The sequence below is a fragment of the Theropithecus gelada genome, chromosome 2 (genome assembly GCF_003255815.1).
Source record: "Theropithecus gelada isolate Dixy chromosome 2, Tgel_1.0, whole genome shotgun sequence".
Lineage (NCBI taxonomy): Eukaryota > Metazoa > Chordata > Mammalia > Primates > Cercopithecidae > Theropithecus > Theropithecus gelada.
Genome location: NC_037669.1, coordinates 28,075,062 through 28,088,847, shown reverse-complemented (window position 1 = coordinate 28,088,847; position 13,786 = coordinate 28,075,062). Strand labels below are relative to the sequence as shown.

The following is a 13,786-nucleotide window of genomic DNA, read 5'->3' as shown; positions in this document are numbered from 1 at the left end:
ATTTTAAGGATGTTTCCAATTTTTTTGATACTATGAAAATAACTCTGCTAAAGATATGAAGCCTGGAAATGGCAGAGATATTTTAAGACTCTAGATACATACTGCCAAAATGTTTTCCAGAAACGTTTGTATCAACTACTATTGCAGATGAGAATACCTGTCTTTCACCTTAGTTATAATTCTGATATTATAACTCTAAAATCTCTGCTAATTCGATGGGTGAAAAAGCATCTTATTTTAATTGAAATTTTTGTGTTAGTAAGGTGGAATGTTCTTTTTTTTAATTTTTTATACTGGTCATATTTTAAGGAACATGCTTATAAACCTAAAGAAATATTTTGGTGGGAATTTTTTGTTTTGGCTCATCTTGAAACAGGTAGATGTGTGTGTATGTGCATGGAAGAGGTATGTCTATGCACGATTCACCCAGCCTGTGCTCACGTTTAAAGGTGTTGATGATGATAGTAGCTAGCCATTTGTGGAGCTCTTGCTCTGCATGACAGGCTCTGTGCAAAGTACTCTGTATCTGAAATGACATTTATTTCTCCCAGGAACTCTATGGGCGTAGGCACTGTTGTTATTCCCATTTTGTAGATAAGAAACAGGCACAGATAGATGAGGCAATTTGCCCGCAATCCCCCAGCCGTTTCCTGGTAGTACTAGGATTTGAACTAGTACTGTGTACCTCTGCACTGTACTGCTGCCTCCCCGTTTTGCATTTATTTTGAGGATTTTCTTTCCATGAAGGGTGAACCTGTACCTAAGCACATAATAGTGAGTAGTTAAAACTTATTAGAAGAGCAGAATGTTGACCTAATTTGTTTACTTACTCTGCAAATACCTAGTGACGGGATGCCTGCTGATTGCTGGGCACCGAGCTAGCTACATGCCTGAAATGTGGGTGTGACGTGCATATTGCCCTGGCTTTGTAGCACCCACATTTAAGTCATTGCAGCCAGGGAGACATGTATGTATGTGCATCCTGTGCTTTGTCACATCTTCGAGATAGTCATGGATCCAAATCTGACTTTTCTGTTAGTGCCTCCTGTTGATGGCCTGAGCATTCCACCAAATAGAAACAGAAAGCACCTCTATTTTCCACCTGCTTTGATGTATGTTTTTTAGAATCCAGTATGGTAAAGCCCCTAAAGCATTCATAATAACTGAGACCCGTGACTTTTATTTTATAGATTTCTAGTTCTCTTTCACTTTTCCTGATTACCATTTGTGGTCTGTACTTGGCTACAGGGGATTTCTCTCAGTGGTTTTTCCAGCTCTGCATGTGAGACTTTGTGATCCAAGACAAAACCTGGACCTTTACCAGGCTAAACTTTCAGTAAAGACAGCAGGTTATGCCCTCATTTGCTCACTGAGGAGAAAGAGTTTCTTTATACCAGAGCTGTATCTTGAATGGTATCTCAGGATGCCATTGGTCCTCCTGAGGAAGAAGCCTGAGAAGACTCTTAAACTCCCAGAGCCCAGCCAGGACTTGGTGAGCCCTGGACCATGTGTCAAAGATAAAGGCCTCTCACAGGGAAATGTTCCTGAATACCTTCATCTTTAGCTTAGCTTTAACTTAGGAACTTTTAAGCAGAATCTCTATGCTTAGCAAACGACTCTGAGATTGCTAGAATCAGACACCAAGCCTTAACTGATAGTATTGCATTTAACACGCTTTGTTTGTGTTCTGAAAACTACACCAACTCAGTTTGCCACTCTACTGACAATTAAGTTCCTGGCTGATTTTCAGGATTCTTCTTTCTCACTCTTTGATATCATTTTAAGTTCTGTCCACCTACAGCTCCAGTTCCTGCAGGATTAAGGTCCAGCTGTATGTAAAGAACTGGCTAACATTTTGAAATTCTTTGAGATAGGTCTGTCTGTTCTTTCTTTGCCTTTATAACTGTGTCTTATACAGGCAATACTTGCTTCAAGACCATAAACATGACCTTGTAAGCTGAAATTCTGCAAAACAATCTTCACGATGAATGGGAAAAACTATTATTGTATTGTTCCATGACCTTAAAAATTTTTTTTGTTAAAACCTTAAAAACTCTGTTATTATCAATAACAATGACATTGAGAAATGAAAAATAGTAAAGCTAGTATTTAGTATGTGGTAAATTAAATCATTAGAAACATTGAGAATGAAAGTGTGTTATCAAGAGTAGTTTGAACAACACTTGTGTGTTCTTCTTGTATAACTTTGGATACAGAGCAAGCGTCTTCTCTGTGGCTTGGTGAATTGTCATACCCCTTTCTAAGTTTGGATCAGTTTCTACCGTTTTATCCTTTGCACTCTCAATGTCATGAAAGAATTCCTTTAATGTTTTTGAATGTTTAAAGTTTATTTTATTGCCAGTCACTTCCTCTGGGACAGCTTTATTCTTTTTGTTACATCCTCCTCACTTTCCTCATTTATATCAGTAAGTCCACCTTCGCTGAGTTCTTCTGGCTTCGTCTCTAGAGTTTCTTGCATTGCAGTAATGTCAACATTCCCACAATCAGCTATTTCTTCTCTTATTCCGTTTATGGTCTATTCAAATTTCACTCCCAGCATTTGTCAGTTTTTATTTCTTTACTCTTTCATGTTTCTTGCCTAGTTTCCTCTTTTGATTTCTCCATTATAAAATGTCACATGGGTTTATCACTGGGAAACAAGGAGGTAACAAAACTCCATACTTTGCTGTCTGTGCATGACCTAAATGTCAGATGTACAGTGACTAGTCACCAACAGTCTTCAAAAGAAGTGACATGATTAACCACTGATCATGATGGGGCATCTGCTGTTTACATAGTTATTTTTGAACTGAAGAAATAGCAGTGAAGTTGTACTTCATGCAGTTACTCAGTTAATATATTGTGGTAATTGAAATTTGGACTATTTGTGAGGAATTTATTTGATTAAACCATGGTAACTGGAATTCCTATCAGAATAGTGCAAAGTGAGGACTGCTGTAATTGATTCCAAATTTAAAATTGTGTATTCTAGGCATCTTTAATTTTTTTTCAACTTTCCCCTCCCTACTCAAAATTATTCCACAGAGATTTTGGTTATGGCTCAGATGTCTTTGAGTAGATGTTCCTGTAGAAATCATTGTTAGAAAATTCAAGGAAAAAAGTTCTCATTATACTACCTTGAGATCCTATTAAGTCCTTGAGTTTTGACTTGAGGACAGCTTAATAATGAAAGTAATTCGGCCATGAAAGCATATTTAAAATAAGTAATGGAACAGGAAATCTCTTCATAGATTAGAAAAATTATTCTGAAAAAGTGAAGACATATCCTAACTTGGACTAGGAAATTTCCATCCAAGAAAGTAAAATATACAATAAATATTATCACAAAGAATCATTCTGTGACCTGGTTGATGGCCCCTGATAATAAGACTTTGTTATTATGTTTACTGTGAATTCTTTTTATTTTATTTTTTTCAGATAGAGTCTCTCTCTGTCGCCCAGGCTGGAGTGCAGTGGCGTGGTCTTGGCTCACTGCAACCTCCGCCTCCCGGGTTCAAGCATTTCTCTGTCTTAGCCTCCCAAGTAGCTACAGGCTACTGGTGTGCACCACCATGCCTGGCTAATTTTTGTATTTTTAGTAGAGACTGGCTTTCACCATATTGACCAGGCTGGTCTCGAACTCCCGACCTCACGATCCGTCTGCCTTGGCCTCCCAAAGTGTTGGGATTACAGTCGTGAGCTACGTGCCTGTCCCCTTACTGTGAATTCTATTCAATAATCTTGAACTCCCAGTGCTTTCCCTTGGTCCTGTCCATATAATGAGCACGTTCTGTTATTAATGTGATTATGTGCTGATTTTATTGTAGGAGGGATTGAACAAATCTATAGCTCAGCATTTTACTCTTTTGTAGAAATCCCTTGACCTTTTCCAAATCCGGACATCACAACTTTCTCCATACACTCTAAAATTGTGAAATCCACAAGGCAGGGAAAGTTGATAATGAAAAAAAGGAAGTTTGGTCTGTTGGACATCCTCTTCTTTCATCTTTTATGTTCAAAGTACTTGATGCACAAAGCCTGGGCTCTTTTATCTCTATCCTATAGACTGATGTCTAGTCAGTATTCATTGTGACAAAATTGTTTCATCAGAGCAAGTTGGATAGTGTATGGAGTTTATTATAAAATTATTTAACTTGCCTTCTGTCAAGTAACCAGTTTATAATTGGTATTAATGTTCATTTTTTTTCCAGTACCAGTTTCAGAAGCTTTCATTTGTGTGTGCTTGTGTGTGTTAAATAGGTGTATTAGATATTTGAAAAATAGTAATTTAAATTTAAATAATTAAAAAAATGAAATTGTAATTTTATGTGTAAAGGTGTCAGATGCGCTTTATTCTGCACTGAAAACAATATTCATTTACAGCTCAACAGATACGAAAAAGATTCTAAAATTACTTTCCTAGAGTTATCAGAAAACAGCACTATAATAATGAAATCAAACCCATCTTTCTTTATGATTTATTCTTAGTCTGATACGCATCAGCCTGGTAAGCCTTCCTGTCTCTCTCCTTACTTACCAATCACTCCAAATGTCATGTCTTTGGGCAGCCATTAAATTCTTGGGTTTTGGGTTTCCTTGGATGGACTGCAGTCTGTGTGAGCCTATATGGGTGTGTCAGCTCCAGTCTTTGGGGTGTCATGGAAACTTAACATGATAGACTTGATTTTATCCCCAAGTTGACTTGGTAATTTCATTAGATTTCATCAATCACAACCTGCATTTTATCTTATATGTGCTGTCTATCAGTCACAAAATCAGAACACCTTCTTGTCCATCCATAACATTAGCTGTTTTCTCAGGGGGCTAGAGGGACATGTCATTGCTTCATCTGCATGAATTTGAAAGATTAAATGCATAAAGGAATTTTCTTAGACTAGAGTAGGCCTTCACCATCTGTTTAACTGGGAAAGAAGTTTTGGGAGTAACATACTCATCACTCACCCTCTCCTGCCCTCAAACACACACACTCACCCATTAGAATGTAAGGGCCTTGAGGCAGGCCTTGTGTTTGCTTTTTATGTTCACCGCCAGCATTTAAAATAGTGATTGTCATACAGATTGATAGTGCTCAATCAATTATTGTCAAATTAAGTAATCTACTTGTTCCTTGATGTAGACTAGCAGAAGGGGCTGGTACATTGTAGGTACACAGTAAATATTTGTAGAACAAATAAATGAACCAACCCAACAGATTTCTGAGAAGTAGCCTGCTTTTGGTTACTGATTATTTTATAGAACATATAAAAGAAAATTTTAGAATACCTAATTTGTTCACAAAAATGTTATATTGCCTTCCCTGATACTTGGTTTTCCTGTGTCAGGCTAAGCACTAAGGTTATAAATTTTTTGTTAAGCGTGTAACTACTATTATTTCTCATGTACTTTATTTTGTGTATTGATTTCAGTAGTTGTAGCTGAGGGGAATCCTTAAGAGCACGCAGATTTTAAAAATTACATAGATTGCCTTGCCAAGCAGTCTGAAAATCATACTAGGAAATTTGATAAGAGCCTGCTGTTAAGAACACATTAAGTTATTTTTGTCTTAATACTAAGTGGAGAATTACTTGAATTTTTTTTTGTTGCATTTAATGTTTTGATACATACAGTAAATAAGGATAAATCCACTTATTGAAGGATAAGAAAAGATCAATAAGATCCTTGAGGTTATTGGGTTCTATGGTATCTATTGTATCAAATTCCTTGCCCTTTCGCTACACTGAGAAATTTGATGACTGGGCTAGCAACAAGATACCTACCCCACATTTGCCATGGTACCTGCTGAAATGTGGCTATGCTAGCAAAGAAAATGAGCCAAAAGAAACTCTTTCTGAAGATTCACTGAAGAAAACCTGGAGATACTCTTTCATTGCCTGTGGTTATTAGGTAGACCCCACAGAGACCAGTGGAGTGTCCGTCCTGGGACCAGAGTGTTTTGGATTTCAGATTTTTTCACACTTGGGATCCTCAATGTGTGTATTTGTTGGAAATGGCTGCTTAATTTAAGGAAAAGGTTAAGGTGGCCTGGAAAACAAGTGGTAGTTGAACTAATCAACAGGAACCAAAGCTACTTCCAATATATAGTGTACTTATATTCAAAAGGAGACAGACCATTTTAGGATAGAACCCTGTCTATGGTAGTATTTTGTGGTGTTTTATTTTTGTTGCTGTTGTTCACACTGTTTTCTCCTATAACAGCTCTTCTAAGCCTGAAGAGGATAAATTTTATATGAGATTCAAACTCTTATTTTTATTAAGAAGGATGTAAGTTACTGGGAGAAGTGACTCATGCCTGTAATCCCGGCACTTCGGGAGGCTGAGGCGGGCGGATCATGAGGTCAGGAGCTGGAGATCAGCCTGGCCAACATGGTGAAAACCCATCTCTACTAAAAAAAAAAAAAAAATTCAAAAATTAGCCGGGCGTGGTGACACGTACCTGTAGTCCTAGCTACTCGGGAGGCAGAGGCAGGAGAGTCACTTGAACCTGGGAGGCAGAGGTTGCAGTGAGCCGAGATTGTGCCACTGCATTCCAGCCTCGGTGACAGAGCAAGAGACTCTGTCTCAAAAAAAAAAAAAAAAAGAAAGAAAATAGAAGAAGAACGTAAGTCAACCTTTTTCTATGAAATTATACTGTACTCTAAGGCAAATTCTTGTTGCTTGATCTTAGTAGCTCTTTTATGCATTGACTTAAACCTGGAAGAGTTTCTTATGAATGTTTGATTGATCGTGAGGTGCGTTTGAAACAGCTTCTATTTTATAACCTTTTGCAGAACCTTCAAGCTCTATTTAGATCACAATATATATGGGATTAAAATGGAAAATGTGACATATATCTAGAGAAAGTTCCTTTTTCTGTGTGTGTGCCTTTTGTGACTTACACACTCAGTTTCATTCTAGCCAGCATTTTAGCCTAGAAAATAGGGAAGCTGTAAAAACTCTGTGCCTTATAAGAAGGCAAGGCTATGACTATTAGGCACGTAAATCCCAGGGCTGGGCAGAAGTAACGAATCAAATAAAAACTTGGGGAACTTGCTATAGGATGTTTTCTGATTAATATGGATTCTCTTCTCTTATTAATGTGGATTTCAGTTACTCTGAGTATCCACATTAATAAATTGGTTATTTATTGCTTATTTATTGCTTAGGACTTATCTCCCTGTAAAGAGACTAAAATTGAGGTTATAAAGTATGGGTAGATAGAAATTCCAAAAATATTTAGGTACCTGTCATATACCTTAAACATAGATTTTTATCATGATCATTTAGGGGCTTCTTTATTGCTTTTACTTTATTTAATGTTTGTCACTGCAGAAGAAAAAAAACCTAAATGCTAAATATAACATTTAAAATATTTTTCCCTTCATGACAGTCACCCATTGATTACTGCCATGGAGAATATCTCTATGTGGATAACACACAGAAGCATTTCAGTCACACACAGTTTCTTTCTGCTACTCAGTTTGCTTTTAGGTTACCTTAAACGACTTCCTTAGTGAAAAAATCAACTTCAGTGTTAACCAAAATTTAAAAGATTCATATATAGTAAAAGAACTAATATTTGCAGATTGATCTATGCCATTTCTCTTTCAGAGGAGGTACGAGATACATGACAGTAGAGCTAGCAGCAGAAACAATAACATGTATGATGAATCCTGTTGAGTCTTTGCAGTTTGTTTTTATTAAAATATTTCAGTTGAACAATTTAAGCTTTTTTTCTTCATCAGGATTTCACAAGGGTGTAATTTGCCCAGTTTTATTCTGTCATTTTTTTCAAAACAAAATAACCAGATTTCCAGATGGTTTACTAATTTTGTATAAGGTGGAACAAAATTCTCTTTTTCTCAATATTGTTAATTAACCTGTTGTTTCCCATTAGTATTACGTACCTCAGTGCTGTGTTTTCAGTCTGGAGTGGTTTTGCTCATCAGGGGACATTGACAATGTCTGAAAACAGTTTGATTGACATAACTGGCATCTAGTTACTAGCATCTAGTATGTACAGGCCAAGGATGCTCCTAAACATTCTGTATTATGCAGAGCAGTGTCCCCCCTCCCCCAGAAAACTTATCTAGCTCAAGATATTAGTAATACATCAACTGAGAAAGACTGATGTATAGAACCTCATTTGTTAGTGTAGGAAAATAAAGTGTCACCTATAAATTCACCATCCATATTTATATGCCGTGACAGTATCCATTTGCTTGTGAAAGAGATGTGAGGTGACTTGATGATATGAAGGAGTTGTTCCTCAGAAGTTATTACGTTATAGTACTTTTGTCACTTTGTCTCTGTATAAGTTATTAAAATGGCTTCACTTGTGATTGAGTTCATGTAATTCTTTGTTTTTCTTTTTTAAGCACTTAAATATAGATCCGGTGGTATGGATGAGAAAACGATTGCTTTACTTGTTGCTGGACTGATGATCACTGTCATTGTCATTGTTGGAGCCATTCTTTTCGTCCCAGGTAAGATGTGCAGTTCCTAGGCAGGAACACAGGCGGTAGATGAGTGCATGCCAAGGTGAGGAGGGCTGCATTAGTTTCCTAGGGCTGTTGGAACAAATGACTGCAAACTGGGTGGCTTAAACAATAGCAATTCCCTCTCCACGCTGGAGGCCATAAGTCTGAAATCAGGATGTCATCAGGGCCATACTCCCTCTCAAGGCTCTAGGGAAGAATCCATTTCTTGCCCCTTCTAGCTTCTGGAATTTGCTAAAGAATGACGGTGTTTATCATTCCTTAGTTGCGACAGCATAACTCCACCCTCTGCCTCTCTGGTCACATTGCCTTCTCCTTCCTCTATGTCTTTGCCTGTGTGTTTTTGTTAAATCTCCCTCAGCCTCTCTCTTACGAGCACATTTGTCATTGGAATTAGAGCCCACTCATATAATCCAGGGTAAGCTCCTCCTTCCAGATCCTTAACTTCATCATATCTTTTGCCATATAATGCAGTATTCACTCTTTTGCTTTATTAGGTAATATTCACAGGTTTTGGGGATTAGGAGGTAGAAATAACTTTAGGGCCATCATTCAACTCACTACAGAGGCAAACTCCATTGGCCAAGACATGAAAGTGGAATGAAGGTGGAAATTGGCAGTTTCATTTGGAGAATGGGAATGTGAGTGGGAAATGAGGATATGTAGCACAAGAAAAGCAAAGGAAAGCTGGGACTCAACCTGATAACTATAGCACACCATCGTTTCTGGAGAAGAATGCAGTGCAGATGTAATGCTTAGGAACATGGGCTTGGCAGCTCTGTTGGTATCTGAAGTTAGTGAAGACAACGGGAGGAAGGAGGTGGATTCAGAAGACAACTTGAAAGAACAGTTGAGTTGACTTTGGGACATACTGAACACAGCAAATGAAGGGAACGGTGAATGATGAATACCAGTTTCTCATCTGGAATTCTGTAAGCTAGTTAAGAAGGAGGCAGAGCCAATTCATGGTTTCAGCATGTTGAAACTTCAGTGTTGAGATTTAGATGTTTTAAGTTTGGTCTTAATGAAAAAATAGTCACTAATTTTGTATGAGGTTTTCAGGGAAACGTATATTTTTTAAATTTTCACAGTTGTTAAGCGTAGAATTTAGATTAGTACATTTAAAAAGTATGCAGGAAAATATTTTAAATGTTTTTATTTATTGACAGGTGAATATTCATTAAAGAATGCTACTGGCCTTGGTTTAATTGTGACTTCTACAGGGATATTAATATTACTTCACTACTATGTGTTTAGTACAGGTGAGTATTTGTTGTTACAGTATGACTTTGCCTACATTTTTCATTTACAAAACAGTAGTTTTGGTGAAAATACTCATAGTTTTTGTACAACTCAATAAGAGTTGGTTTATTAAAAGATTTTTCATGCTATTCTTAGTGACATTTTCCCATTCATATTAACTTTAAGTTTATTCTAGGTTAGCTATTTTGTAAAAAGTGATTTTTGTATGTATTTGATGCCAATCAGCATAATTTTAAATTATGCCATATCATTTCGTAATGATTATTTTCATATTCTAATTTCAGTTTTTTGAAGTTATAAGTGGATGCTAAACAGTCTTTCTCTTCTTTTGCTAAGCTTCTGCTTCTGTATTAAGAAGACTGGTTCTATAAAATGGAATTATGAATCACAAATAGTAGAAACATACTTGTTTTAATTATTAGCAACTGTAGTTTTAAAAGATGGTATGGATATCCAAACTATAATCAGTATCATTTACACTGCATTTTGAAAGTAGATCACTACCATATTTAGTTATTACGATTAAAGAGTCACATTTAACACTTGGTCTTAGAGCCTATCTCTGGCTTGTTGTACATTGGAAAGGTATTACTTTGTTATAAAATGACAGATCTAGAGATAGAGAGCATGATGTTTACAGTCACGGATTTGCATAATGGTTCTCTCAGCAAGAGCAATTCTGTGTGCATGTGGAGAAGCCATTCATAATAGCCGTTCATATTGTAAAATGCACGAGTGTGGTAAAAGCAGCATTGTTCTAAGATTTAGGGTAAAAACTTCCAGTCCAGCTTAGCTGACTGTGAAAATTAAAGGCTGCTGAATGTGTGAATTTGGAGCTGACTACTTGTGTGGAATGGTTAGATCACTGAGCTAACATCTACCATCGGACAATGAACTCTTTGGTCCTAAGACCAAAGACAATGAACAGTCTTTGGTCTTAGGAGATCCCTGATTATACCAAACGCAAGTGGAGGTGATTGCTTTTTAAATACTCTTGACACGCTTCTGTTACATCCTTTTCCTTCCTCCAGCGATTGGATTAACCTCGTTCGTCATTGCCATATTGGTTATTCAGGTGATAGCCTATATCCTCGCTGTGGTTGGACTGAGTCTCTGTATTGCGGGTAAGAGTCATCTTTCTGTAGACCTAATTTGGGTTACTCTTGGACAGAGCTCTTCTTCCTTTTTCTTCTTTTTCTTTCTCTCGTTTTAAAAATATATAGACTTGATTTTTTTTTTTTATTGCAGTTTTTGGTTCATGGCAAAATTGAGTGGAAAGTACATTCAAATACATATTTTTGTGTGGACATAAGTTTTCAGTTCTGTTTGAGCAAATACCAAGGAGTGCAATTACTGGACTGTATGTTAAGAGTATGTTGTAATAAACTGCCAAACTCTCTGTATCAAAATGGCCGTACCATTTTGTATTATCACCACCAATAAATAAGAGTTTTTGTTTATTCATATACTTGACAGCATTTAGCATTCTGAGCTTTTCTTTTTAAACTTCCAATTTACCTCAGTGGTAATAGTGCTTTCCTCCTTGCTTCAAAGATATTAGCTGTATATATGACTTGGTGGCTGATTGTTCTAGCACCCAAACTGATATGCCTGTATTTATGGAAGAACTTTTAAAATAACTGGGCTCAAATTGGTTGGAGCCTTAGACTTGAAACACTGGTTCCCATTTCTTGATATGATAAGGTATGTGTTATGCAAAGGAGGGCTTTGTTCTTATAATAATTTTGAGTCATTTTACTGGTTAAGTTAATAAACATATATGGATACTTTTTGTTTTTTGATCATTAGAATAACTCTTAAAACTTGGGATCATTACTGTTTTTTAGTAAGTTGTTTCATATGCTTTTCTAATACAGAATTGTTTTTTTTTTTTTTACAGCGTGTATACCAATGCATGGCCCTCTTCTGATTTCAGGTTTGAGTATCTTAGCTCTAGCACAATTACTTGGACTAGTTTATATGAAATTTGTGGGTAAGTCAATCTTATTTTCATTAACCTATGCCAGTAATTTCAGATTTAACACTTAGAAAATGCTTTTTAGTTTGTTCTTCCAGTTTAGGACCAAAAATCAGAAAATACAGTTGGAATGATTTGAGGGTAATTAAAGAGGGTGGAAGACATATAGGATTAATGAAAAGTTTGGTTTTCAAACTAGTTTAAAGAAAATGGCTTTATCTATTAGAATGTGTATCTTTTTATACTAAGTAAAAGGGGAGCAATCTTTGAGGATCTGTGTTAAGTAATAGAATAGGAGTTGTAATTGTTGCAGTGTTTCTGTGTAGAGCTCTCCTGCAGAGACCTGTTTGTTTATCACTTGCTCTTTTTCTTGCAGACATAGACACCCCTAGACAGGAATGAAGATTCACAATCTATCAGTTTTGTTCATTTAAAGAACAGTGACCTCTAATGCATGACTTTAAAACAGTTCTAGTTAAAACCAAATTATGAAAACATTGAGTTTCAAAATTTAGACTTACTCCTTTTAAAATCAATTATTAATAAGTATGGAATTTACTTCATTGTTTCTAACTTTTATATTTAATCTGCCAATTTTCAAGTAGTGTTTCTGCATAAATTCTTATTTTTATTGAGATATGTACACACAGAGAGATATTTTTAATTGTGCCTGAAACTAATGTCATCTTACCTAAGCTCAGGATGTTCCCGATAATGTCATTTATATTAGTTTCCCTTTTTAAAAAAATTATATTTTTTATGAAATAAAACATACTCTTAATAATCCAAAGTTATAAATTAATGGAGTAAAAAAATAGTATTTCTGCTTTGCTGTAGGTAAACTTTGCTGTATGTGTTTCTAAAATCTAATACAAAACTTGAATTGTTACAGTCAAATAATTTCCCATATGACTCACATAATAGTTTCAAAAAAATTTTACCTTTATTTCTGAACTTTTGGTTCTTGGTAATTGAATTCAATTCTGTCATATATTCTGTGTCTTTCTTTAATTAATGCTTATTAGATAATTAAAATACTTAACCAAAATCTACCTATCTTTAGCATATGAGTTCATAAGTCTTAGTTGTTGCTCAATGAAATTTTCTAATTTTATACCACATAATGCCATAAAATACAATGGAGACATCTAAAGCAGAATGGAATCCATGTGGTAGCTACAGTGAACATCTTGAATGTTGGTGCATATTCTATTTTTGCTACATCTTCCAATCACCATGTGTCTGGTTCTGGAAGATGACACTCCTGGTTTTGTTGCTCCCCACGAATGCCTGAGAATAGTGTGTGATTTGCAGTATCCATGCAACTCTGGTGAATTAGTATTAGATACCTTTGGCTGATGGGCAGCACGCTCTTATTTTTTCCTCACTATCTGGGTTGTCCTCCCTTTTACTCCCATGCCACCCCATACCTTCCATATCTAGCATAGAATGATCTTCAGTACAGTTGCTAGCAGGTCTGGTGACAATGCCTCAAGTGGAACTAAGCATTGTCTATCTGCCACCTCCTTAACCTCACTCTCCTGCCTTCTCCATCACTTACATTCCTCCAAGACTGTGAAACCACTCTACTGTACCTGTCACTGTTCTGACATTAAAATTAAAATGACTGAAATCCTGACAAGTTCCCCAAATTATTTTTTCTTTGTCATAGGTTAGCATATAAGTATACTATATGCTAAAATTTATGCTATATGTTTAAAATTTAGTGCAATTTTATTGATAGTGTCCTAATTTTATTGATAGTATCCTAAGTTAACTTTTTAAATCAATTTGTCTGATGCCAGAGTTCAGAGGGACACCTACGGTCAGTTGAAAGGCAAGAAGAGACAAGGTACAGGAAAGTTGCTCTTTAGATAATGTGGTAGACTAGGAGGAACATTCATATGGTTTGCTTATATAATCTGACTGTGTAAATCTGAATCTATGTTACATTAAGGTTGCAAATTTGAGCGTTTGTATTAGGAAGTTAAAATTTTAAGTGTCTCCAAAACAATTTTTACTCATTGCACGTGTTCTATTTTAGAAAACT

The 13,786-nt window shown here is 36.0% G+C and overlaps 1 protein-coding gene across 3 annotated transcripts in view; it reads left to right on the top strand.

The window, feature by feature from the left end:
- Positions 1–13,786, top strand: part of CD47 (CD47 molecule) — a 48,534-nt gene that overhangs the window by 23,094 nt on the left and 11,654 nt on the right. For all 3 annotated transcript variants that reach the window (XM_025375444.1, XM_025375443.1, XM_025375441.1), the window contains exons 4-7: positions 8,376–8,483; positions 9,665–9,757; positions 10,790–10,882; positions 11,659–11,751. In XM_025375444.1, coding sequence (XP_025231229.1) covers positions 8,376–8,483; positions 9,665–9,757; positions 10,790–10,882; positions 11,659–11,751 — 387 coding nt within the window. The remainder of the gene's footprint in view (positions 1–8,375; positions 8,484–9,664; positions 9,758–10,789; positions 10,883–11,658; positions 11,752–13,786) is intronic.